The sequence below is a fragment of the Bradysia coprophila genome, assembly GCF_014529535.1.
Source record: "Bradysia coprophila strain Holo2 chromosome X unlocalized genomic scaffold, BU_Bcop_v1 contig_12, whole genome shotgun sequence".
Lineage (NCBI taxonomy): Eukaryota > Metazoa > Arthropoda > Insecta > Diptera > Sciaridae > Bradysia > Bradysia coprophila.
Window position 1 is genome coordinate 3,867,569 of NW_023503293.1, and position 27,464 is coordinate 3,895,032.

At 37.0% G+C, this 27,464-nt stretch overlaps 4 protein-coding genes across 7 annotated transcripts; all 4 read right to left on the reverse strand.

Moving 5' to 3' along the window:
- Window positions 1-1,865: 1,865 nt before the first annotated feature.
- On the reverse strand, window positions 1,866-9,690 carry LOC119067232 (E3 ubiquitin-protein ligase UBR1). Of its 4 annotated transcripts, none has more exons than XM_037170087.1 (11): window positions 9,586-9,690; window positions 8,864-9,082; window positions 8,720-8,779; window positions 7,554-7,888; window positions 7,279-7,482; window positions 6,959-7,209; window positions 5,213-6,886; window positions 5,019-5,130; window positions 4,827-4,955; window positions 2,401-4,769; window positions 1,866-2,306 (listed from the first exon to the last, which is right to left on the reverse strand). In XM_037170087.1, exons 2-11 carry the CDS (start codon window positions 9,009-9,011, stop codon window positions 2,228-2,230), a joined length of 5,361 nt encoding a protein of 1,786 aa, XP_037025982.1. In that variant the 5' UTR covers window positions 9,012-9,082; window positions 9,586-9,690; the 3' UTR covers window positions 1,866-2,227. The 4 variants fall into 4 exon arrangements, with proteins under 4 accessions (XP_037025982.1, XP_037025983.1, XP_037025981.1 ...); XM_037170088.1 differs by having other exon boundaries at window positions 9,454-9,623; XM_037170086.1 differs by having other exon boundaries at window positions 9,368-9,623.
- An 8,510-nt stretch (window positions 9,691-18,200) lies between these two features.
- LOC119067252 (UDP-N-acetylglucosamine transferase subunit ALG14 homolog) lies at window positions 18,201-19,632 on the reverse strand. The gene has a single exon (XM_037170128.1). The coding sequence runs from the start codon at window positions 19,553-19,555 to the stop codon at window positions 18,932-18,934; it is 624 nt and encodes a 207-aa protein (XP_037026023.1). The 5' UTR covers window positions 19,556-19,632; the 3' UTR covers window positions 18,201-18,931.
- Window positions 18,201-19,663, reverse strand: LOC119067253 (SNAPIN protein homolog). The gene is made up of 2 exons (XM_037170129.1): window positions 19,639-19,663; window positions 18,201-18,821 (listed from the first exon to the last, which is right to left on the reverse strand). Exon 2 carries the CDS (start codon window positions 18,744-18,746, stop codon window positions 18,348-18,350), a length of 399 nt encoding a protein of 132 aa, XP_037026024.1. The 5' UTR covers window positions 18,747-18,821; window positions 19,639-19,663; the 3' UTR covers window positions 18,201-18,347.
- A 1,522-nt stretch (window positions 19,664-21,185) lies between these two features.
- Window positions 21,186-22,796, reverse strand: LOC119067251 (cilia- and flagella-associated protein 36). The gene is made up of 6 exons (XM_037170127.1): window positions 22,577-22,796; window positions 22,427-22,500; window positions 22,226-22,360; window positions 21,993-22,165; window positions 21,784-21,925; window positions 21,186-21,717 (listed from the first exon to the last, which is right to left on the reverse strand). Exons 1-6 carry the CDS (start codon window positions 22,677-22,679, stop codon window positions 21,454-21,456), a joined length of 891 nt encoding a protein of 296 aa, XP_037026022.1. The 5' UTR covers window positions 22,680-22,796; the 3' UTR covers window positions 21,186-21,453.
- Window positions 22,797-27,464: the final 4,668 nt, after the last annotated feature.

Below are 27,464 nucleotides of genomic sequence, written 5' to 3' on the forward strand. Positions count from 1 at the left end.
GATGTTGATTTTTCGGAAATTAATTTATTGTGTGGCTGATCCGGAATACCCAACAAATGTGTGATGAACAGAAATTAACTCTCAATTGAGCATCCTTGATTATCTTCTTAATAAAAAAAAAACTTTACTTTCTAGAACTCTCTCAGCTTTCTTGTACTTTTACCTAGTTATTGTATTGTACCACACACAACATTTTGTAATTAAAATTATTTATTTGAAATATTTGGTGGATTTTTATTTGCTTGTCGTTGCGGATGTGTGATTAGAGCACAGTTGTACTTCGTTGGCATCATCACCATTTACATTACGCGGTACATTGAATAAACAACGTGAAAGTCACCTGTAGCTAGGATCAGGTAATGTACCGGGAAAAACACAAGTCAGATGAAGTCATGCCCAAAAGAGTATGTAATGGAAGCAATGACATTGTCATCCGATGTAAGTCATGCAAAGTCAACAAGTCATGTGAGTCATCAGTATAACTTGTCAGTCATTTGCGTCATATATCGGCCGTCAGCACGACCTTTATAATCATTTAAAAAAAATCTTGCTGATCATTTGAATCGCCTTTCAGAGATGAAGGTTTAGACAAAAGATCCAGTTAAGTATGATTTGCAGTCGACCGCACTAGCTTTCCGTTGAACATAATGGTGCCACAGTAGTAAACGTACCAAAGGTTTCATCCCCAAACATTATCACTTGTGAAAAAATTGGTTTCTCGGTTAACACAAAAGACTGAGATGATTCATATGAACGTAAAATAAAAGTGCTATTCTCCAAAAATAGTCCTTGTGTGAGTTGCATTCGATTGATCACGTCACTTTTGAGAGCATTTTGATTGAGGTCGGATAAACTAGAAAAAACTCTGTCATCGAAAAAAAAACGTTTGAAAAGTTTTGAAAACTAGAAAATTCTTTAATCAAAGAATGTAGAAGACACTCTTCATTTTTGTACATTTGCTTCATGGTAAAAAATGATTTATAGAATGGGTCTACGGGTCTTTGAGAAAATTTTTAAAAAAATCGTTGGAAATCTACGAAAATCTCTAAAAATTTATATGAGTCCTTGATAATCCGGAGAAAACGGATAACAACATTCTCAGAAAATTATCGAGAATCCACAGAGTAATTTTTACCAACGCATTTAAACCTCACATAATTTAGACACTGAAGGTAAAGCACACACTCAGCGGAAAATAAGGATGCCAACTTCCAAGTGAATTCATTTTTGTAATGTTCCTATCGTCATATTTTCTTGTGACTAATATTGTTGCACCTGCTAAGTTTGCATGAAATCGAATTCAAGGTTCTGAACCTTGATCGAATTCACCTCACTAGTGGCAATTTTATGCAAGCGAATTCAATGTGAGTGCAACGTAACGAAACTAAATTCACCTTGAACCAATCACTAAAACAGGATTTAAACAAGACGCCTGCTGCACGCAGAAGTCAGAATTTCTCACACAAATTACTAACTGTGCTTTCACACAGCGATGCGAAAGTGACAGATGCGAAATTTTTCTTTTGTCCTCATGTCAAAGAACAAAAGAAAAATTTCACTTTCGCGTTGTTGTGTGTAGGCGTTAAAAAAATTTGTTCTGGTGCTGGGTTTTCAGTACGTTGGCCTGCCTCAAAAAATAAGTAAAATTCAAAGCGACAAAATAACCTAACTCAACATGCCATATTCTCTACTGATTTTCTATTAGCCATAAATTGCACTTTATCGACAAATTGATTTCTAGTAGTGTCGTTGTTAACACATAATCATTCAAATTCATCAACCGATTGTCGTCCCATGTCAACGACGCATTTATGCGGATAAATAAAATTGAAATTGAAAAATGTTTGTGCAATTTTTGTTGAATTTTTTTATTTTCATTTAATCTCTCAATTTTCAATATATTATTTTTTGAATAACTACAAAATTCAAAGAAAAACAATTCTTAAATATAAATAAATTCTCCTGGGATCGATATAATAATCATTCAGAGCATAAGTAGTTATTTATAGTAAATATTAATCTACAATGTAGTGCGACTGGTTAAGATTTTTCGTCGAATTTTATACAACAAGAAAATTAATTTTTTAAGATTTCTATAGTTTCACTTTTTGTTGTTGTTGGTTGTTGTTGAAGAAATGTTTTGAGTAAAAAATTAAGCTCTAATCATCATCTTACGCACACTCGAAACACGAAGAAAGAAAGAAATAAAACGTACGAAAATTAGCAGCTAATTTTTGTTTGAATTTGATTGTTGAAGTTTTAAACCCAAAAAAGAAAACAAATAATGATGGGGGTGGAGTGGGTGGCTGGTACAATTATAAATAGTTTAGTCACAAGCAATTTCTGTGATACCACAAATAATTAACCATTTCCGGCGCGCGCCTATTTACATTATCGGACTACATGTTATGCCATTGCGTTGCAATAAGACTATTCGTTATTTCCGTCGTACGGGCAATCTCTTCATGCAGACTATGACCTAGCCACATCAAATGTAATTTATTTAAACGCTCCTTACACAAATGTAACGGATTGCCGCGTCGCAATCCCTGATCCGTTTCACCGTATTCGTCCAAATACGGCGCCGACATTAGGCTGCCCTTGCTCAGGCCGAGCAAAACGATTTCACAGTCTCGAATCCGTAAAAATATGCCGACACCAGCGCCACATTCATGTGCATGATACGTACACGCACCAACCGTCTGATTGTTGATCATTTCCTTCTGGCAACAATATGTCATCGAGCATAAAATATCACCGCAAACTAAGCACATCGATGGATTACGCTTGTCGTCGCGATCGTTGTTGGGACAGGTAAACGACGATACGCTGTTGATTAGGTCACTGTACTCCTCTGGTAGATCGATGAAACGTTTCACGTTAGGTACACATGGATAAACGACGGAGTCGCCGTTGCCGCGTAAGCTCTTTGCCACATTATCGATATCCTTGTGGTTGGCTAGGCTAGACATAAATGAGTACGATTCCTTATTCGATAAATACGATTCAATGTCGGTGTGAAGTCCGAGATATTCGCACATCACTTCAAATGTATCACCATAGACGTTAGCTAATTGATCTGGCAATTCCACATCAGTCATAAAATGGAACAGCAGACAAGAGCACCGCAAAAATGTGGAACTCTCCGCCTTTATATTCTCTAATATTGCGTCATGCAGTTTCCTTGTCGCTTGGACGGTTGTCGAACCATTTTCCCGTTGGAAGCAATTGAATTTGACATAAAAATCGATTAATGGAGATTCAATCAGTTCATCGCCATCGTACGCATCATTGTCCACGTCCATAAATTCATTGGATGTTTCGCCACCCATCTCAAACACACTCGGGTCCAGTTTCATAAGCAAAAATATTTTTGTTAAATTGGCCAGGAACATCAATTTCAGGTAGTAGAAGTCGAACATACTGCCACTGGGCACACTGCATTCCTGTGTTTTGGCGTAAATGACTGACGGTGTAATGAACAGCAGCGACACCAACATTTTGAAAATGTTCCATTCGGTCACCGACGATGATTGATTATCGAATATCGAATCGAGTATGCTGCGCAATTGGCTGATCAGTGTGGCTGCATTTTGATCGCTGATGCATGTCGGAAGTAAACCGCAGACACGTATCAAACCTGATAAGCAGCTGACGTGTCTGATGGACATTTGGCCCTTGAGTGGCTTGTTTATAGCGCGCAAATACATTTCCAACGTTTCGATTGTGTAGAGACAGGACAGCCATGTGGCAATATATGGCTCGCATGCAACCGATGCGTATGGATATGGAGCCACACGACGGACCGAATTAATGAACTCTTCCAACAGATTTTTCAAATCAGCCGATATTAGCGCTCGTTGCAACGGCTTACAAATTCTGGAAAACTTTTCTACGGTTGTTGTCGACGCTTCGATGATTGGAGTCACGCTGGGCATGTGTTCGATGTGATCCAAGCTGTTTTGCAGCATATTGTCGTCAACGCTGTGAAGGACTGTGTTGTAACTCTTCATGAACGCTATCCATTCCTCGAAACTCGTGTAATCTTCGGGGTCTTCGATCGGCGGATTATTGAAGCGACACAACGCTGGAGTGATTGGTAGAACAGCATTGCTAAGACATCTGCACAACGGGCATAAGAATTCCTTTTTGTCGATAATGAAACTACCGGGCGAGCGATTTCTATTCGGTCGTCGATTCTCTTTCAATACTTCATTGTCAAAGTAGTCCTTCCAGCAGCTGGCATGCATTACGTGTCCGCATGAGCCACTGTGTGGTGATGGATTACTGGATTTGTCGTGATGCAATACATTCGACTGTTGAATGAATGCCGAATACACCATGCACGGACCATCTTTGGTCACAGTCGACTCCTCCGAGCACAAAATGCACGTGAAACGTTGATCCTCGATTACTTGCTGTTTCTGTTTGGTCCCCAGACAGGCATTGTTTAAGTCGTACGTAGACGGTTCCGTTAACCATTCCATGCTACACTGTCGATTTGCGGCGGTCGTAGCTGCTGTTTCGAACAGTTCAGCGTTCGTTGACATGAAGTTCCGTTGAGCGCTGGCCATTTGGGCCATGATTTTTGCACGACATTCTGCTGCCAGCCGAGCCCGTTCCTCTTTTTCGGCCTTCTCAACTTCAGCGGCACTCATAGACGGTTCAACGATTTCTTCACTTTCCATTTCGTCGGCGGTAGACGCTCGTGGTTGCAGATCTTTGTATGCTTTCACTGCCCATATCAACAGGTCGCGGTGTGCTTCGACCTGAAATATTATTTTCGGTCAAAGTCGAGCCCACATAAAAGCGGACAGTATACTCACTCGAACACTGGATACCAGTTCCTCCATTAACTGAAGAATGTTCCATTTCGATGCACGATCGTAAAACGTAAAGAATGGATAAAATCCGGTCTTCTGTTCTTGGACAGCATATCCAATCAAATGTAGCACCTATCGAACACACACACATCGTTCAATCGTTGCAGTTTATTGGAATCTTATTGTCTCACTAACCTTTTGCAGATGGCTATCCGAGAAACTTCTGGCTTTCAAGTCGAGTGCACGTTTCAAAACCGTTTGCATTATCAACAGCATTACATCACATTGCAGTAAATTGGCCAATAAACTGAAATCAGAGAGGAGTGCGTTGAATGCCAGGGGCCAGACTGAACATTTTCGGTGTATATGGGAACAGAAAACAAACTTACCTAAATGACTGGGTCAATTGTGGTAACATCGGCGGTGGACAGCAAACTAAATCATTTTTGTCTTTGCGCCGTTTACGTTGCGCTTCTTCCGATTTCGATTTCTCTTCTTTCGTATAGTGATAGTAGTACATGTTGTAGTCCTCGAAGAACTCGGGCTTCAATTCGTACACACCTTTTTTGTCGGACTGGGTTGGCTTCTTGAACACAGCCACCGCATCGATAACACTTTCCATTCCATTCTCATTCTGCGATTCCGGCAACGTTTTACTCAGTTCCGAATGCGAAAAAGGTTTGATGCACAGCTGCTGAATGATTTCCTTCTTCAATTTGTCCACCTCGGTAACGACGCCAATTCCAGGCACATAACGTTCACCGATGATTACGATCAGTGTTTCCAGCATTTCGTCGACCATGTTGATGATTTGTCGTATACTATCCTCTTCGGGGTTTATCAAACTGGCAACTTCAAAGTCTACGGCCGCCCAACTGATCAAATTGAATTTATTGATAACATGGATCAGAAACTCGTTACTTTCGATGAGCGATGCTCCGATTTGTAACAGAACAATGTCTCGATCGAGCATCTCGGCCCGACAACGAACATTGCGATAGAAATACAGTTGATTCAACAGGGAGTATCCGTTACGTCTCCACAAGCCACTGTGCACTTGAGCGATCATGGTTTGCGTGCACAGTACCGGTTCGATGATTAGATCGGGTGTCGTTCTCGGCGAAGCTTGGCCCATGCCCAGTTCATAGTTCAAGCCGAACTTCTCTAAATGCAAATACAATCCGGCAAAGAAGCGTGACAACGGCAAATGAATGGACACATGCTTGGCCGACACATCATACATCAGACAGGTAGCACTGTGATCGGCTAGCTCTTTCACTTCTTTGGTTGCTTGCGACACAATGAATTCACTTTCGCTTAGACTTGCCAGGACCATGCGATATACTTTCACCAATACCACTTTGTCCGTGCTGCACCAGTCGAGTATCAGTGTTATCACATGTGCCAATTTGATGTGTAAATTGAAGGCCGATTCCCATTCCGGTTCGTATTCCATATGCTGGCCGGTTTGGCGATGTACGCTGTCCATACCTTGCATCTCCTTTAAGAGTTTCAGTAAAATTTGAAAGCCGTGAAGGAAGTTCTTTCGCAAGTCATCCGTCCATACGTCCGGCTTGAAACTCAGCAAATATTTCAAATCGAACAGGGTGTACGCGGCTCGTTTGAATACGTTCATGTTGGCTGTGTTTTTGGCAAACTGGAGTATCTTCTTCTTCACATACTTCTCGATCGACTCGGAGTAGAATGTGTGCATCAGTTTGAAGAATGCACTTTCGTGTGCAATCAAATGCTGCGCAATCGTCGGTACGGTGAATATTTGTACGCTCAGCGAGACCACACTGAACGAGTGTTCGTGATCGTCACGGATGAACTCTTGCATCAACGACGGATAGAGTTTGGTGAACAGTATTGCCAGCGTCTTCTTATTTTCGTACTCCATGAGCATGCCGGATATTAGAAGTCGATGCCAACTGGCACGGGCCGTTTTCCACAATTTAAAATCGTTCAGCAGAATGTGATTCAAATTGTAGCTGGTCTGTTGGGTAGCCACTTCACAAAATAGTTTCCGAAAAACGGCATGCCGGGACAGAAAGTCTTGAAACCTAAAATACGGAAAAACAATTGGCAATTGTGGGATGCTTCCCGTGTCGAATCGTCGTTGATCGGATACGTACCAGGACAGTAATTGCAATGCAAATTGTTGATATGCGACAGCCTTCTTATGCAGTACAGCTACCTTTAATGCCGTTGTTTTGGTTATCATTTGAGTGCGCATCGTCTGCTTCTCAATGTCTTGCTTCAATTTCAAACACGCTTGAAATGTAGCGCATTTCACCACGGCTCGACCCTCGCGATCAATGCTGCACACGTACTCGACGGCTTCCTTTTGATTGCAACCGACGATTCGTGTTAGGGTTTGTATGACCTAAACACGTCCAAGGAAAATTATCTTCAGCTCCTGGAATTGTTCAATGGTAAGAGATGGACTCATTACCTGCTCGAACGTATGTGTCTCGTCATTGTACAGAACGGTACAATAGAAATCTTCTTCGTTGAAGCCTTCACAACCGCGCATACTTCCGTCGGTTTCGATTTCCAACGAACGCACACAATAATTCATTATCGCATCGAATACAATCAGACATCGTTCACGCATACGTTCCGTTATTATGCTACTTTCAATCTTCTCTTCCTTAATCTGTGAACGAGAACAACGACAACCGTTAACAAAGAGAAATTCGACTCATCATGCAAACGCCAGTGCCGTACATTATGCTCATCACAATAAGGATCACGTTTCCAGGCTTCAACATCACCGCAATCGCAACAGCCGCCACCACTTGACGTGCCCATTTTGTATTTGTGATTTCGATGGGCTGATTGTTTAAAACAATTGACGCATAGAACGCACGTCTGGTCCATGCCGCATTCTCGACAACTGTAAGTGGGCTCGCCGAGTTTGAAAATTTGTCCGCACACAGAGGATACATTCCCTTCCAGTCGCAGTTTCTCCAGTACGGTCTGGGGATTATCACCACAGATGAACTCTTCAACTGCATCAATAATTGCACATTTAGCTGCTTGTTCGTCAAAACTACAACGACCTGCAATTAGTCAGATAAAAGAAAACATTTTTCATTTCACAATAATGATCGAGTTTGTGGCGGGAAGGTCGAATAAATTACATGTGCACAAAGAAGGTAATTTTATGCATTTTGATGCATTGTCATTCCATGTACAAATATTGTCAATCAATCGTTCAGTGTTTTTGTTTTGTTCTGTTCCAAAATTGAAAAGCATTGTGATGCAGTAGTAAAAGTATTGACTTCTGATATTCTGATAAAATTCTGGGGATTTACACAAAGATGATCTCCATTCATTTGGCTTGATATTGTTCGGAGATTGTGAAAGTATCTCGACTGATTTGGGGTAAAATTGCAGCAATTGATAAGATTAACGCTACGAATATTGTTGAAGAATGTCAAATACAAAATTTCGAAACGAAGTTCATTGGCATCAATGATTCAGTTTAATTTCGGATTCGAGATTTTTTGCCTCCATCAAAAATGTTTGAACGACTCACGGAAATTGCGAAACGAAAAAACAAAACGCAATCGCTTAAAATAGCCAATTTCACATGTCGATGAAAAATGACGGATTGAATGAACGTACAAATTTTTCAAAAAATAAGGAACCACCTCAAATGAACCGACCAGATCCGCAAGTCAATGAAATTGCATTTTTATCTCCATTTTTAACGTTTTTTTTTTCAGTTATTAGACTTTTGGGTCAAGCTAATCGTGGCGGTGAAGTGCACTTCAGGAAAGAAATGACATCAAACCGAAAATTATGTTTACGAAATGTTCACACTTTACAACGTACGTTTGAAATAACAAAAAAAAGAAGAAGGGAAACTAAAAATAACCATCGCTCACCCAAATCCGAAAAATCAGCTGCTTGATCGATGGTGACGGTTTTCTGCATTTTTGTGTTTTCTAAAATCATTTTTGCGTATTGTAAAAATCATTTTTTTTTGTGTGATAAATTGTAAGATCATTTTTGGCGTAGTTCGTACATACCATTAAAGAAAAATGGAGCAGCGGTTTGAAAATACTGTATGAAGTCTTGTGCCGTCAAAATGTTCCCTTCGAATTTCGTTTTCCATTTTTTTAATGGCTTTTCTGGTGGTTCGATTGATGTTCCCTCGAACTCTTGCAGACCGATCATTGTTGTTGGTGGTTAATTACTATTTCGTTTTCACCTTATTGGTCAAAATTTCACACACAAAATTAAACAAACTGAATTTTTTTCGTTTCAATGAAAATTTCGACAAAAAATTAATTTAAAATTTCGATGACATGTCTCGAAAAAGCTACCGAAACAACTGAAAACTCCTTTTCGTCAAAAAAGAACTAAGCTTGGATGTGTGACGCAGCAGAAACAAAAAGAAATCTTTTTGTTTAAAAATAAAAAAAGGAGATTCAAGGTTACTTTGATGAAAATGAACGTCAAGGAAATAAAATTTATTTTTTTTGTACGAAATACAGTAAGGCAACACAAAAGTATATAAAAATTGTACACACACAAGAAAATTGCGTATTTCTCTTTGTTTTTGTCTTTGAAGAAAATATTACAATTTTGCACGAAAAACGGGAAAATCACTGCAAACCAATAAGTAATCAATGTTTGTTTGGATTAAACGATAAGCCTTTCGTAACACGAAGGCGCATTCAACTGTTCCCAATTATTGGTTAAACTGTAATTTCACTTTTTTTGATGGATTTGAGGTACACGAACAAACCTTATAATATTTTTAACACACGAGAACGTCGTACCACTGTCAGATAAAATTCAAAAGTGTGTGTGACACTTCGAACGCAAATTCTGGTAACAACTGGTAGATTTGTTGTTTGTTTTTGTTAGGTTGAATTTCCATATACAAACTGTGTAATACCGGTAATATCTTTTAAGTTCGTAACCGACAATACCACAAAATGAACCGAAATGTTTTCGAACCGGTGGCGGTTTACCGTACCGTGTCATAATTAAGGTCGAATATGCTTCTAGTTCTCCAAAATGATTGATTAAAGTCTGATTTATTTGTAAAAAAAACTTTGAAACGAGTAGAATAATTCTTTTCTTCCTTCGTAAAGGAAAACGTCATACTACACTCGGGAAATAATTTGATATTTCGTATCACGATGAGTAAAAGTACATCGGGCTAAAGCCCTCGGACACTTTTACTCATCTGGATACGAAATAACAAATTCCTTCCCTTATATAGAGGGATTCTTCTGAAAAACAGAAGACCGAAATCGGACGCATTTTCTATTGGAATTTTTTATATGTGCCCAGTAACGTATTCGACCCCAGAAGCCAAAACCACTTTAAAAAAATTCTTCGAAGCTTGTGTGGCTAGTGTGAGGTGGTGATCAAAAACCAAAAATTTAAATAAAAAATTCCAATGGAAAGTGCGTCCGATTTCGGACTTCTGTTTTTCAGAAGAATCCTTCATTGTAATATCTATGATCTGGAATTTTGATTACCTTCCACAAACCCAGTCAAATAAATCGACAAACATTTTAAATGCAAATTTAACCGATTTCTGGGATACAATAGATAATTCCAGATCATAAGAATTCTATTCGTATCAAAATTGAAAAACAATAAAATCAGATTTTAATTAATTTAATTAAAGAAGTAGATGCGTTTAACTAGTATTATCCCGTACGAAGAATTTCTGAAGAATTAACTTGTCAGTGAAACTTGACATTTCTAATGTAACAGTATATTATGTAACTAGAAAGAAAAAGGTGCGTTTTTTACCCATATACAATTTTTCATTCAGGCTGGCTCATTCCGAACAAATATTTTGTTTACTGGTTTATCCACTGCGATCACAGTGATCACTGTGATAGCACTCATATTTTTTACTTCATCAATCAAAGTAATCTAATCAATGTTTCGCAAGTTAACTCAATTCTTCGTAACAAATGAAAATGTTTCAACGTTTTAAAATTAAAAAATTCCCTCATGAAGTTGACACAACTTGGAACGAAAAGTGACGTGACTACACAAGTGACGTGATTGGGAACAAAAAGTGACATAATTGGGAATGAAAAGTGTAAAATTGAGAGAAATAGTTAGAGAGAGAAAAAGTTGTTGTTTTGTGGTGCTCTATCTAGTGAGAGAATGTGACGTTTTTGGTCCGCCTGAATGAAAAAAAGTTTTCGATTTTCGTATTGATGAAAAATAATTATTTTTGAGTGATGACATTGTGTTTAAATAGTGAAAAACAATTTATTAAATTTTTCATGTGTCGGGGCCGAAAATGAGGGAGTTTTGAGATTTTTCTCTGGTTTTCGACCCTTACATGAAAATTTTTTTGAGTATTTTTTTGGGACGATTGATTTTATGCACTTTCGCATGTACAACTCGCAAAATTGCCTAAGAACAATCGTCCAAAACAGATACACAAATAACTATTGTTTATATTCCAACGGCAGTTGACAAAATTCACTTTCATTAGTGCTTTCACTGGGAGACGAAAAAATGGAATTTCTGTACGCGTCCTTATGTGGTTACAGCCAGCTTATTGTAATTATACCTAGAGAGGAAGTTTGTACGACGAAATGTGGTCCCAACATCAGTTTGTATAAGATACACATTTCGTATAATTTTACACCAATACATGTATGCGTTCGCTTTTGATAGTTTAATTTGCCCTCTTAATTAAGAGGGCAAACACACATACCATTACAAATTTCGTATTTGATGTTGGGACCACATATTTTACGTAATTTTGTTCGAAATTTCAGGTATAATTACTCTTAGACAGCCAGTATCTACACTAAATGTCAACTTGACCAAGCAAAAAGCAAAATTTGCGAAAATATTTCTTTGAAATGTTTTGGATTATTATTAACCAAAAAAAAACCTTTCAAACAAATGTAATAATGTTTGTGACCTGAAATTTTGACTACACACCGAAGACCTAGTCAAATAAATCTAATGTTAAATGTTAAATGTTAAAACGTTTTAAATGCAAATATAAAAAGTTTTCCGACCATACTAATTGTTCAATTAGTTTCAAAAATTGTTTTTTTTAACTATAAACAAAAATTAATTAATGAGCAGGCAGAATTGGTAATTTAAGTGTCTACCTCAACTCCATGTAAATTCAACATGACAAAAACAAAAAAAAATCGTTTTATGCTTCTTTCAAAGTGAACGAACTCCACGAATTCTCTTTGGACATTTTAGCTTTTTGGATAATCTGGATAAACGTTATTTTTGAATTTGATTTGTTGGCAATTTTCGCAATAAGAACAATAATGAAACAATTTGGTCGACGATTTTTGTTGCACTTATCTTGCCCAGCTACTTAGATTCCCTGAAAAATGACGATTTCTGAGAATACTACAATTCGGGATTAGTCTCTTCTCAACAGGCCCAATAGACAGTCATCTTTTTCAATCGAAATTATTGCCTACGATCTACACTTCTTGAAACTTTCATATTGGTTCGGTCTGAAAGTTATAAATAGCTCGGACGAATCAAAGAGATAACTCTTATTTGCATCTACTTGACGATCTTATGCGGTAAGAATTTACCTCCCCACTGACACTGCAAACCCCACTGGCACTGGGGACAGGAGGGGGAAACGACTCGGATCAACGCACTTCAAGCAAAGCTGGTATTCTTAATAGGGTACTGAAACTTAACAGTGCTCCATACAAAATTTTACACTATAAAAGGAGTGGGGATAAAATTTCATACAAAATAGTACTCTATTTGGCAGCTGTCATTAATAGCTCTTATGCTTGAAGTGCGTTGCTCGGATAAATATGAATATTTCAAAATTGATAGGCAAATTAAGGTTAGTGAGGCCGTTTCCCTCGACCTACTATAATATCAATATACACGACTAACTAAAACAAACGGTTGCGACATAATTTACTGACGACCAGGATTTTAACGTTCTTTCGACTTCTCTAAGTAATTTCGCAACAACAAATTTCTGAAAATAGAAACTTGGCTTAGTAATTTTGCTGTTTAGCCTGAGTCCTATATGTTTCGTCTTTCACCACTGTCGCAAAACCATTGTTTAAAAAATAATATAAAGAGCTCGATCGACAAAACGTCTATGTTCATCCGTATCTGCTAAAATGAATAAAAATCTGATATTCCTAAATGTTGCATATCAATTTAATAAAAGAACTAGACTACCCACATGCATGAATTAGGTGTCTGAACTTCCAAACCTCGCTGAAACATTTTTGATTTCCAAAATTCAACATGTGCGGAACCAGAATCGAATATCTTACTTTTCTATGGTGTCGTTCAGTAAAGTTTAGACCAGTAGGTCATAGGCCATCCACATTCTTCAATGTTAAGACTTATTATCAAACCTGATGTTGGAATTTCACGGATTCCAATCCGGAATCTAAAATGAAACGACCAGTTTGTCGTCTCGAAATAGACTGAATTTATTATAGGAAATACACCGTATTTATATGATTTTAGTCCTTAACTAAGGTTACTAGATTTACACAGTCAATGAGATTACTGTGTTCATTCACTCAACGTAAGTTATTATCAAGTGATATCCAACACTACCCCTCAATTGATAATAACTAATGGATCCACTTAATGTTTCTCGCAGTTCTCCTACTCAAATTCGCTGTTGCCACCAATGATATCCAATGATATCCAATGATATCCAATGATATTCTCGCTTCCGTATGTCTTCAACAACCTCCAATCATTAAGCAATCCATTGACTTGTATGTGCCAACGACCACACTGCCGCTTGCTTTACCGCTATGCCCATACACAGTCAATACCGCATCTTGCCACCAAATGAATTCACTGTTGAGACCATCGGCTACCTCTCATTGACCTCATGCAACCATTGTCTGCCAGTGACCACCTCCTCAGACGGCGCTGTAGATTAATTGCCACAGTTTAATGTGCCTGGGCCCATAACCTGTTGGAATTTCACGGATTCCAATCCGGAATCTAAAATGAAACGACCAGTTTGTCGTCTCGAAATAGACTGAATTTATTATAGGAAATACACCGTATTTATATGATTTTAGTCCTTAACTAAGGTTACTAGATTTACACAGTCAATGAGATTACTGTGTTCATTCACTCAACATAAGTTATTATCAAGTGATATCCAACACCTGAATCACATCTTTCTGGGATGATGTATCCCGAAGATGAAATATGTGAATATGTTGGTACTAGGCACATCCACACCTAAAGGAGAACATCTCGATATATAATTGTGTAGAAACATTACTATGTCAACAAGATGAAGTTATTTTGGGACTAAGCTGATCTCCTCAAAAAAATTTTGTGTTTCACTGACTCCTAGGACCTGTATCAGACTAGTTCACGAGTCGTTTGCATCACCTTTAGTGTCAGAAAGATGATGTATAGGATTTAAAGGCTACAACATCTCGCGGCTAAGGATGATCTACCACTTTCAATGTAAAGGGAGCAGTTCCTTCACACGAGAAGGTTCTATGGAGAACCTTCCAGAAATTTGAATATTGTCTGAAGAATGAGTTCATCACACAGACCAGAAATGTAGCAAAATGTTGTCATAACTCTCAAAATAAGGAAAAAGGTATCCCAAGAAACCTTTTGTACATATAACAAATTGTTATACCTGATGGATGTTGTAAATTGTATTGTAAAGGCGAAAGATACACACAGCAACGAAAGTGTACATTGGCACATAGAACTGCATCGTTTAGATGCATACAGTCAAAGCTTTTGAAATACATTTATCCATGTAATGAAGTATCTTGGTACCTGTAGCCTGGATTAACATGGAATAAATATAACGAAACATACATGGTAAATTCTGTTTAGAGCTGGACTAAGGTAAGTGAGGGTATAGCTGACCGTGCAGGTGTACCTGACCAGCTACATTATTTATCAGTTTTGGAAAATAATTACAAATGAAAATACGCAAATTAACGTTATAATTAATCTTTAGAGCCTAAAGATTAATTTTTTCATGAAAATAATGCGATTATTATGTTTACTTATTTGATAAAACCATAAAATGAAAAAAGTGCACCAACTCAGTACAAAGTTGCACATTTCTTAAGAAAATCGTAAAATCGGTGTGGTCTAATTTAAGGTTTTTATTGACAAAAGAATTATTAATGGACAAAGTTTTGGTGTTTTTAGGTAGTAAATAGTTCGACAATTAATATTATTAACATAAATAGCGTCTTAAAGTTAATATTTGATTAATTACATGGTGGTCAAAACATTGCATCAAAAATATGCCATGTTTGTGTAGTTGACCGCACCAAATTCCGTACATTTTTCTTCATGTGACAAATTCACCTTCCATGTGCATTGTTGTGTACAAAATGAAGTGATTAAAATTCGTTGATATTTTGTGTTTTTATGAGTTTTTATCATTGAAACTGATTAATATCAGTGAATTAAGAGTGAAAATGTGTCGAATAATGCGAAATTATTGCGAAAAATGTCTAATTTTGTAGCGGTCAACTACTTCAACAAGACTGGTCAGGTATAAAAACATCCGTTTTTTAGTGGTCAGCTACTGCATCAAAAACAGTGCTTCAGTAAAATCAGTTTTTTACAGTAAAAATTAATTAATTGTCAATATTTCTGATATTATACGGAATGGGAACAGATCAAATTAAATTCTCACGAAGGAAAAACTTAGCTTCATCGAAATCATCCTGAGATACTGATGACCAAAGTTGAAAAATTGCTTAGCCGGTCAGCTACTACCTCACTTACCTTATAGGCGTAAGTAGAAAAACACTTGAGTATAGCATAGCCCATTCACATAACATTCTATACATACTAAGAAGAAACACTCGTCGTATATAGCTAAAAGATTATCGCATTTTTATTAGACAAAATGTTATTTACTTGCTCGTTGGACAAGAATTTCCGTAGCTAACGTGGCACTTTTTTAATGTAAATGGTGTATATGCCATCGATATCTGAAAAAATAATTTTGATGAGGCATCATTTGTTCAACAATCGTTCGACGGTAAGGTCGATCAGCACACACAGTTCGAAGAGTGAGAGGAGATAGGAATTTTGGAATTGAATTTCGTTTTAAAGAAGTGTGATAAAATCTAAATCATATCGTAAACCCGGTCGATGTGTTTATTTTACCATCGATCAATGGTTTTTGTAAATCCGATATTCATTCTACTTAATTTGGTGTGTTGATTCAATCAATAATCAGCTTACACAGATCCAGTAGATACAGTAATTTATTGTTAAAATAAAAGAGGAAGTTTTCCGTGTTGAATAGTTCAATATATCGAACAGTATTCAACCCCGTGACTTCCCTACATTTAAATTTAAATTGGGTCAGTTAATCAGTACTTTATCAGTTCATTGTTGGTAGAGGAGATTGATTTCTGATTTCGTTTGAAAGAAAATTGTCGCAACAAAATGTTGAATTTCATATGTATCATATCCGGCCACGTGTTTATTGTCGCTCAGTTTTTGTTGAATTTTACGTGTGTCCATCGTTTCGAAATGTTGTTCATTATTCAATTCCAAATTCATTTCTTCTCTCACAAGAAATTACAAAATGAAAATCGAAAATGCTTTACAGGATTTCTATTTTCAATACACGATTGATCAGACCGATTGCTTTTAAACAGACACCTCCGATATCGCGTTTTTTCTGTTCTTCTATAAAAACGAGTTCAAAGCTGCCGGAATTTAGATGAAAAACAATTTCCAGAGGAAGTAACAAAAGAATTTCCAGTAATTCTTTTGTTATTTCATTGGAAATTGTTTCTTCAGAATTACAGCAGAGTTCTGCAGTTGCTAGGATTGATTATGAATTATGAGATAATGTTTTCATTACTCAAATGGATAGCACACTCTGAGTTCACTATTCCACCAATCTCAACGTGGAAATGTAACTTGAGAGTGCAAACAGCGGTGGGGGGACCTAAAGTTCTATTTTTAGTATTATGTATTATGAGCTCAAAACTACCAATAATCGATCACCTTTGGTAAATCAATATGTTCCATTATATCAATTGATTTCCTTCTAAAGTTGTCAATCATCTGAAGTTCTATCTGTAATCAAGTTTGCTTATTCATTGGCATTTATGCTTGATTTCCTCTTACGCCGTTTACGCTCCGTTTGCACTCTGTTTACTTATTAAACAATAAAAAATAGGCGTGGTTTAGCTAAACGGACCGTAAACGGCGTAAGAGGAAATCAAGCATTAGTTAAATTGCAAATTTTGAAAGGCATCAGAGAATTTCCATATTTAACCATTTTTTCAGCCTACGTGTTACACGTAGTAGCACAGTTGTAGATGTAGACACTTATGCTTAATTTCCACTTACCAAAAAAGTACTCTTTGTGAAAGACAAAATTGAATTTTTTCCATTTTTGTTTTGTTTACTTGACAGTTCGCTCTCTCACGAAGTACTTTTGGTTGAGTGGAAACCATACATTATACTATTTATGTCACAATTCATTTATGTTCTCCAAGTGAAGCTTGAGTTTGCTTCAGATGGTAGGGAGAGCGTACCAATGCTTGGACAAGAATGAGTCCTCTGACACCGATTATTCTCTCATTCAATTTAAATTATCACCGACTTTTCTATGTGGTAACAATAACAATATGAAGGATTTAGAATTGTTGGATGCATGATATTTTATCCGGATAGTCTTGGAGAAGTCTAGTTTTGATGTAGCTTCCCTTAGGGTCTGGTCTGGTCTTAGGGTTAGAGTAGATGTCGAGTAAAATCGTTTCGAAATTATAGCGATCCGAAGAGTTCTATGGAGGATGGACTCTTCGGGCATTGTACGAAGAAAATTTGTAAAAAGACTCATAATGACTTTCATTCCGACTATGAACAAATGATAGTTTGTTGTCTGATGCCTAACCTCGGAATCGGGTCGAAAATGAATGTTTTAGGTCTGATCTATGCTGAATGCAAACATGCAGAAAAGTTGTCCAGTGTTAACTGGATTCAGTGGCTTGAGCTTTCGATAAAATGTTGTGATCGACAACAAGTAGCTTCCAAGATTATTGCAACCTTATGAAGTCATCGGGAATCCCGTTAACATGTTAACAGTAACTGCAGTAAACAACTTCTCTGTACCCTTGACTGTCTCATAAAGGAACCTGAACCATTCGGTCTTGAACTCATACTTGCACATCCTGCAAGGAGCTTAAGATCAGTTTGGAGAGGAACCACTAGAATTGCTTCGAAAATGCACCACTATTTTGACTTCAGAGTTCAGCCAACACAAGAATTTGAGGCACAGTGTGGTGCGTTGTCAGAATCGAATTCTTAGATCTCCGCATCGGCCTAATTTTATTTGACACACAACAGTCACAACTGAAAGACGATGATGTTTTTTATACAAAAATTTCAATATTTTAATTCATAAACATTAAATGTAACTCAAGCATACACCATTCCAATTCATCGGACATTCTTTTCAATTAAATTTAATTTACAAAAAAAAATCAACAAAAAATAAACAAAAAACGAAAGGCGGCGAATTCATCGTCCCTCTTTATCATCCAACAACGCACGGCCCTTAATTTTTTCCGCCTCAATTTGCTTATAAATGGAATTAAGTCGGTCTTGGGCATTGTTCAACACATTGTAGACCACCGTCACTTTGTGCTTCACATTGATCATCTTCTTCAAATATTCGTCCAAAATGACGGGCGTTTGCTGTGACTTTTCGATCGCTTTCAATTTCATGGTTAAATTTTCCAGCAATTGTTTCAGTTCATATTGAGCAATGCGAGTCGCTTTTACCCGCTCCTGCAGCTGATCGACACACGGCCGAAACATTGATATTATGCCATCGGCTAGAATGTCTCTGGTTGGATTATCACAGAAATTTTCGGTATTTCCATCATCAGTGGCAGTGCTCTCGGAGTCTGGATCCATTAGCGGTGAACTTTCAAAATAGCTATCGGTGGTGTAACGGTTGTGTCTTCTTAGTATCGAGCCTTTATCTTCAAACTAAAACAAAATGACTTTGTTGATTGGATGCGTAATGGTTGCGATGAGTTAATTGTACAGTTAAAGTAATTTATAAAAGAACGTTGGTGGGGTCAGTGTTTGTCGGCGCATCAGATCAACTGTCCGAAACATTGAATTTTCTTCGAAAACTTTTTCTGTTCCTGCCAGTGAACCACAAATAGGTCGGCGAACCAGATCATTATTCGACCAGTGAGTGACAATGTCTTAATGCGACAAAAGCTCTCAATGAACACGATCCGACTACTTGTGTTGATGCCCACAGCTCGAAACAGAAATGCAATCAAACAAATGGGTACACAAGTTCCGGGACCATTGCACATAACTAAGTCAGGCCTTTCGTGATAGATCACTGGTATACTGAGCGCAATAGCCTGCAATGTTGTGAATACGGACGAAACGTAGCTTTGACCAACATTGCGACTGCGAAATATTTTGATAAATTTGTAGTCGGTGGCAGTTGACTCGAACTCAGTGACTTTGCTGTGACTACTTTTATCGGAATCAGCTGCTACGTAAATGCGTGGCGTGTAATTGGCCTTGTTGAGCTGGTGCAATATTTTAAACATTTCTGTTGTGTGACCACCAGACCCCAAAACAATTAACGTCTTCGCTGAGCCAACATGTTTGCCGATATTCCGTTTTAGGAATAATAACGCGAAAATTCGGATTGCAAGCAATGTTACGATTAGGATAATGCAATGTACGACGAACATGTTGAAATCGAACGTTTCGCACTCCTTTTATTTTTAATATAAATCTGATAAAAGAATAAAATACAAAGGAGAGAGACACTTACCGTGACAGATAGATTTTTGACACTTTATCTTGCGAAAAAATTCATTCTTATCAAAAAGCTTGTTCACTTTTATAAAACAGTTTCTTTGACAGCTTACTATACACCATACACTTTGACGTTCATATCAGCTTTACGCGGTAAGAAGAACATTCATTTTTAATGTTTAAAATAGTATATGGGTCACAGACTGCCATGGATTGTTTGGTTACTCTATACTGTGTGAATTTGTAACTTGATAAACTTTCAGCAAAGCAGAGGGAGTTATTATCCATACATCGAGAATAAACGCCACCTTTGAGTGGATGAAGCGTTCTTTTTGAATGGTTGTTTTATAAAAGTCCGAAACACTGTTATGTTGTTTTGTCGTTGTTATGCCATCTGTTATCAACAACGGAAGACATTTAAAAATGCAAATTTTTGTTGAAACTTATGCAGTAATAGATTTTATAGATCGGTTTTTTCCGTTATTCTTAGCTCAGCAAAATATATTCTATTGAAAGTTTAAAGAAGCTTCTACAGACTTCAAGGAATAGAATTTTGATTTTCGTTACAAAAATTTTATTGAACATAACAACTATGCGAGCGAAGCGAGATAAAATTTTGAATTTCTATTTTATTGAACATTTACTACAATTAAAAATGGAAAATTAAACATCTCAAAATATTTCATTTCTTTCAGTCAGCCATTAACTTCTAACGCCACATTTTTATGTAAATATTCAAACTCAAACTTTGTACTTTTGAGTGCCGCAAATGTTTTCAAATTTTATTGTTGGTATAGAAAAGTAAGAAAAATGTAATTGTTGCTCCTATCCAATACCCGAAAGATAGAGCACGAGCCAACAAAAACCTTAGTGATAGACATACAAATTTGTAAGTCATTTTTTTGTGGAACTAGTGCGCACACACAACATGGAAATTTCCGCTCGATTTCCAGACATTATGATGAAAAATCCAGAAAATCGCATGCCGTTTCAGTTCATTTACATAATTCATCGACCTCTTCTCAATCGTCCAGCTTTTAGCCCAACTAAAGACTTTCCCTTCCCCATGATCGCGTCGTAATGTCAAAAAAAGAATGCACAAAATAGAATGAAAACAGATTCATTGTTATTGTTCAATGTACTATTTAAGCCGCAGCTATGACAATTTTCATTTCATTGCTACAAAATAATCGTTAAGTTGCCGTGACGTGACATTTTCTCAGTATCTGGCTCCTTTCTAAAATGGATGTCTCAATCTCAGATTGTCTTAGGAAATTTTTTGTGTTTAAATCTTTGCATCAAACGTCAAACGTTACTTTCACCGACACGAAAATCAAGGCTGTACATTTTGGGGAGGTCACGCAGATAGCCATTTTATTAGATACGCGGGAACACACCTTTTCCATACAAAAAAATTCACCAAAATCGAATTTGTATGGCGTGGCGATTTTTTTTTTGTATGAAACGTGGTGTGTAACTCGCGCATCTGCATCTGCGTGAACTCCCCAAAGTATACAGCCTTGATTAAAATTACTGATCCCAACAGCAAATTCCGAAAGAGAGTGTTCATAAAACATGTCCAGTTTTAAGGGGAGGCGTTCAAAATTATCAGACAAGCAGTGGTGAAAGATAACGCAAAAAAAAGTGAACTTAAAGAGGGAGAAGTCAAAAGAATGACTGACGTCCGTTGTGAACAATCACAAACGACCAAAAACAACGCATTGCGTTACCGAAAAGCAATAAATAACATTAAGCGAAAACAGATTTCTAAAAAACCGACGAGTGCCGGACTCAAGAGTCCATACACTAATGCGCCGACAAAGTGGTTCATTCATTTCATTTCAACCACCTCAGTTCTCAAACGTTTGGCCAACGTTTTCCGTAATTGTACCGACGCATCATTTTGTGAACTCTGTGCACTAGCAGTACCACTTTCTAAAATATTTTGCGCCGCCTGTGTAGCTGACGTCGGTCGACCAGTTTTCTTAACGGTTTCATTCAGTTGATACGCTCGCGCTTTTCTTTTGATTTTTAAAATTTTATCCCGTTGAGCTCGTAAATATTCTTGACGGGACTGCACATCGGCTTGGCTAACCTGAAATTCACATCACGTCAAGTTGCTTCAGACGACATTTAAGTGTTAAATGGACGAGAAACCTACGTTTTCCTTTTCAAAAAACAGATTTAGCCGCTGGAATTTGTCATTGATTTCATCCTCGGTTTCTGATTTATCCGTACTGCCTTCCCATTCCTTTTCAACCGATTCAAAAATTTTGTCATCTTCTCCATCAGCCGTCATTTGTCTGTGAAATAGAAGCAGAATTCATGTATGCTCCGATAGCATTGCACAACAAGTCGAGATTGAGTTACACTAATTCTTCCTGAGTAACATCGCTAACAAGCTTTTCGTCGGGAGCATCATCGTCTTTTTGATTGGACGAATTATGTCGCCGTTCGATCAAATCAAGTGCCTGTAACTGTAATTCCACATTTCTCTGGGTCATCATTCTGATAAATATTCGGATGTCATTCGCCGCCCAAATCTAATAAGCGTACGTTATGGTACGAGAAACTGTCACTGCCTCTTATGTATACTTGAATACCTGCTGAAAGAGGCCTTGATGAAATGAGAATGCACTTCCAGCCGCTGTGTTTTGTCGACCCTCCAGGCAAGCCATTTCAAATTGTTCAGGTGAAATTTGCATTTCTTCCATAAATGTACCCAACATATAGTCGACCTTGAATACCATTCGTTAGAAAAGCAATACAAAAACATCGACTCTCGATTGAGTATTTAATTTTACCAAATTCTTATATTCGTCATGCACCTTCACGTACTCCGGGTTTATGATGTCCGATTTTTCATTCGGATCGAAAACTGAAATTGTCACAAAGACCGTAAAGTTTTGCTCTCGATGAAAGAGAACCGAAAATGGGAAAACGATTTTTCATACTCAATGATTTCTCTTCCACAAATGTTTGCAGCGGTGCGTTCCATATGGGACCATGTAGAAAACAAACTAACGAATCGAATACCCAAGTATTATCCTCTGCCATTTTATGTTATCAACTATTTCGATAGTAAAAATCGTTTTAGATTGTCAAAGAGCCAGTGGCAGTATTCTATAACGGTAGCACTGTCGTAGATATTTTCTTTTCAGTATGTGATGGGTATGAATTTTCCCATAGTAACCAATTGCAAACAACACTTAGGACATTTCCCTTTCTCTGTTTTCGGAACGAGAAACAATTGTGTCACCGTATTATATAGCATGTCGTTGGGTAGTTGCATAATTTTGGTCAACATTTATTTTACTGTTCCCATTAGCTGAATAATCACACAGACAGTAGATCACCGAATGTGTAAATTTGATGGAAGTTTATTTTCAACAGATCAATCAAAATTCTTTTCCTTTATTATAGTCCTGAGCAAATTTTGCTATTTAAGGGTACATATTAGTCAGGACCTTTTGTTTATTTCTGTTAATAAGCACATGAATTAGCAGCGTACGCTAGGGTGTTTCTCAAAAACAGTTGATTCACTTGCCCTCGTAAATCTCTTCTATATCTCCAGAAATTTTCCGATATTCTTTGGACATAATAAGGCTTGCCGGAAGATTGTTACATAGTACCACTTGTTTAACTTAATTATTGAGACTCTTGTCGACAAAGGACTATCAAAAATAAAGGCTTTTCAGCAACGAGGGTTTTAAAATAAGAGGTTAATGAAGTTCTAAACTATGAACAAACTGCCAGCAAGCATATACAGCCTTATTATGCCACAAAGCAACGCACTTCAAGCAAAAGTGGTACTCTAAATAGGGTACTGAAACTTGAAAGTGCTCCATACAAAATTGTACACTGTAAAAAGAGTGTGGACAAAATTTCATTTATACAAAATAGTACTCTATTTGGCAGCTTTTATTAATAGCACTTTTGCTTGAAGTGCGTTGCACAAAGAAACGTTTTGTTGGAGATAATTGAGGGATTGACAAAGGTAAGATCAACTGCTCTTGAGAAACACCCTAGTGTACGCCGTGTACGCCTATATGCAAGAATATACGCTCAATATTTGTCCTGCAAATACAGCAGAACGTTGATCTGTCATTAATCGATATGACTCGAGGATGCATGTCGATTAATTTCAAACTCATCAAAATAAACATTTGGACACAGGTGCATAATATTTATTACTAAAAAACTTGAGGTAAAGTTTTGCCACCGTGAAGTAAAGTTAACGTTATGTCACGTTTTTGAGTAAAACTGTTTATCTCGATATATCTGTTTTCGACATGATTATTTTGAAGATTACGATTACGTAGCACGCCTTCGGCTACATAATCTACTATTTTTAGCTCTAGCTTCTAGCTTCTCTTTCAATCTATTCTAATACAATCCCAAAAAACACGGAAACGAGAGATTTCACCCTAAGCCTGTTGAATGCTGACGAAGTTATCTTCGACTGAGGCTGAGTACACACAATACCGACATTAGCGACATTAAGACAAGTTCTATTAAATAAGACAACATTTTATTGATCTTTATTGCTGCTTAAAGCAGAAACTGGAATCGACAACTATAATTATCCGAATATATTTCTGAGGCCCAGATGCCACACATCATTATTATTTGTAGAAATTTTTATGTTATATGTGGTGGGGAATACCATAGGCACTTATAACCAAGGAATGAGATTATATTGATACGCTTGATTGTAATGCGCTAAATATTTCACGAAGCTAACATAACCGTTACAAAGTCCTTCGGAAGGTTTTTTGTTACTGGCCTCACACACAGCGAAGTACGTGTCGTATTTCTTTTGTTCTCAATGTCATATTTGAAATAGAACAAAATAGATAGTTACGTGTTTTTTTTTAACCCAATTTATTATCACTTCTTTGTGGGGGTACGTGTGAAGTACAAAAAACATACAACAAGATTTCACATAAAAATAAACTTATAATACGTTAGACTAGATTAGGTTAAAGAGTCATCGTCAAAATCAATAAATAAAATCATCAAAATTCATAATCCCCCCAGAACGTATACCAATTGCGATTTGAATTGAATGGCATTCCATTTTGGAATTTTGGAACGTCAAATTAAATACTTTATATAAACAAAATTAAAGACAGATCAAGAAGTCAACATCACAGGTTATCAAAACGGAAAGAGCGAGCAAATGCAAGAGAAAGCAACATCACAGTTCATTCATCACAACTAATTTACATAGCGAACGTGTGAAGCTACGGTTACAATATCCGAAAACTTTAGTGTTTGATTTAAAAAAAGAACATCTCTTCTAGTACAATAACAGGATAGGAAATTCTGCAAAAAAAACTTTATTCCCCATTACCGATATTTTTACTAATGATCTGTATTACCTTCCTATACGCACAAAGGCGACAAAGGCTCAGCATTATCTGACTGGTATCACAGTACATTCAGCTATTACAAAAACAAATAGATGTAGATCGCCTCGTAATCTGGCGAAATAAGGAATAATATAGATCAAGTACAAAAATCATCCACAGAGAACCCTAACCTCAACGTATGTGCAGTGAAAATGAGCAGGCACTCTGTTCATGTTTGAAAATAGAAACTAATGTTTTAATGGCTTTCATGGATTTTCGTGTAAAATAATGAGCTTAAACAATCATAATTTCACCTTTTATGCATTGGAAATCTATTAAATTAAACTTTTTTGTAGATCCAGAATAGGCATGGGCGATAATGATAATGTTTATCGATAATTATCGATTATCAATAATCGATAATTATCGACTTTTTAGCCCCATACGAAGTACGAAGGGGCTTATAGGATTACGATGCCGTGTGTAATTGATGGAATTCGAAGCAGACGGTAAGGGCAAAGTGTTTGCCTATGTTCATAGATGACGAATCCGCAATAAAAATTTGGGCCGTCTGTCCGTCTGTCCGTCTGTCCGTCACGTCGATATCTTGAGTAAATCAAATCCGATTTCAAAAATTTTTTTTTCTCTGAAAGATAGTCAAAATAGTGAGGCTAAGTTCGAAGATGGGCATATTCGGGTCGGCCCTTCGTGAGTTAGGGCCACCTAAGTGATTTAAGGTCTTTTGGTGATATTTATGGCAAAATAAACGATGGAAATGTAAATGACACGGCAAATGATAGGTATTGTCAATACCAATCCAGGAAAAAAAAGTTTTTTAAAATCGGGTGAGTGGACCGTGAGTTAGGGCCTTAGAAGTGAAAAGCTACTAGGGCCCTATGTGTATTTTACATAGAACTCAAGTAAATTTCATTCGTTTTTCGTAATATTTGTGTCATTTGGAAGGTAATCAAAAGCCGAATAGAATGTTGTTGAAAAAAAAATTAAATTTGGGTCCTCGGACTAAGGCCGCTACTAGGGCCCTATGTGTATTTTACAGTGAACTCGAGTAAATTTCATTCGTTTTTCGTAATTTTTGTGTCATTTGGAAGGTAATCAAAGGCCGAATAGAATGTTGTTGAAAAAAAAATTAAATTTGGGTCCTTGGACTAAGGCCACTACTAGGGCCCTATGTGTATTTTACATAGAACTCAAGTAAATTTCATTCGTTTTTCGTAATTTTTGTGTCATTTGGAAGGTAATCAAAAGCCGAATAGAATGTTGTTGAAAAAAAAAATTAAATTTGGGTCCTCGGACTAAGGCCGCTACTAGGGCCCTATGCGTATTTTACATATAACTCGAGCAAATTTCATCCGTTTCTCGTAATTTTTGTTTCATTTGGAAGGTAATCAAAGGCCGAATAGAATGTTGTTGAAAAAAAAAAATTGGGTCCTCGGAATAAGGCCGCTACTAGGGCCCTATGTGTATTTTACATAGAACTCGAGCAAATTTCATCCGTTTTCCGTATTTTTTGTTTCATTTGGAGGGTAATCAAAGGCCGAATAGAATGTAGTTGAAAAATAAATAAATTTGGGTCCTCGGACTAAGGCTGGTACTAGGGCCCTATGTGTATTTTACATACAACTCGCGTAAATTTCATCCGTTTGTCGTAATTTTTGTTTAATTTAGAAGGTAATCGAAGGCCGAATAGAATGTAGTTGAAAAAAAAATAAATTTGGGTCCTCGGACTAAGGCCGGTACTAGGGCCCTATGTGTATTTATACTCAATAAATTAAAATTTTAGGGCTATTTGAAATTTTTGTTTCATTTGAAAGGAACGTCGTACGGGGCTTCGTAATTGCGCTATGCGCAATTTCTAAGATGTACACATTCCATAATAATTTTACTTTATTGATATTATCGATAATTTTGAACGTCTCCCATCCCTATCCAGAAAAAACATACAATTAAACGGCATCTCAATAATTTCAATTTTTTTTCACCGAGTTGAGCTTAGGGTTCTCTATGGATGACGGTCCAGCTGTCAGTGTTCGGATTTACAGTTACTCGGACTTGATCTATATGATATAGGTTAATGTGACAAAGATTCTATTGAATAGATGTCATTAAGATCATTAAATGGACACATCACGAACTTACCAGAAATGAATCACAAGTAAAATTTATTTCAATTTTAAATTTTGGTCGATCTATGAAAACGCTATAATTGGAAGAACAAATCAGCCGAAATTTGAGCCAATCAATTAAACTGCTGCAACAACACGATATCTTTCCCATCCTGTAAAAAAACTCTAATTTTTGCTATGGTCCAGCTAAGGTGTTAGTCCTTCATCCTTCTATTTTCGAGGGACGAACGCAGGAAATTCCTTGACGTTGTGATGCACTAAAATGTACCGGAGACTGTTGTTTTACTGGCGGGGGTAAATACAGGGACGCAGTCAAGACACCGCGAAAAGAAATAAAATAGCAA

Excerpts from the sequence above, each read along its gene's own strand:
- LOC119067232 (XM_037170087.1), bottom strand. The coding sequence starts at position 9,011 with ATGATCGGTCTGCAAGAGTTCGAGGGAACATCAATCGAACCACCAGAA. Across the intron at positions 7,210-7,278 it reads AGACACATACGTTCGAGCAG|GTCATACAAACCCTAACACG; the intron begins GTAATGAGTCCA and ends GGACGTGTTTAG. Across the intron at positions 4,956-5,018 it reads CGGATAGCCATCTGCAAAAG|GTGCTACATTTGATTGGATA; the intron begins GTTAGTGAGACA and ends TGTGTTCGATAG.
- LOC119067253 (XM_037170129.1), bottom strand. The coding sequence starts at position 18,746 with ATGGATCCAGACTCCGAGAGCACTGCCACTGATGATGGAAATACCGAA.
- LOC119067252 (XM_037170128.1), bottom strand. The coding sequence starts at position 19,555 with ATGTTCGTCGTACATTGCATTATCCTAATCGTAACATTGCTTGCAATC.
- LOC119067251 (XM_037170127.1), bottom strand. The coding sequence starts at position 22,679 with ATGGCAGAGGATAATACTTGGGTATTCGATTCGTTAGTTTGTTTTCTA. Across the intron at positions 22,361-22,426 it reads ATGACGAATATAAGAATTTG|GTCGACTATATGTTGGGTAC; the intron begins GTAAAATTAAAT and ends ATGGTATTCAAG. Across the intron at positions 21,718-21,783 it reads TGTTTTTTGAAAAGGAAAAC|GTTAGCCAAGCCGATGTGCA; the intron begins GTAGGTTTCTCG and ends TGTGAATTTCAG.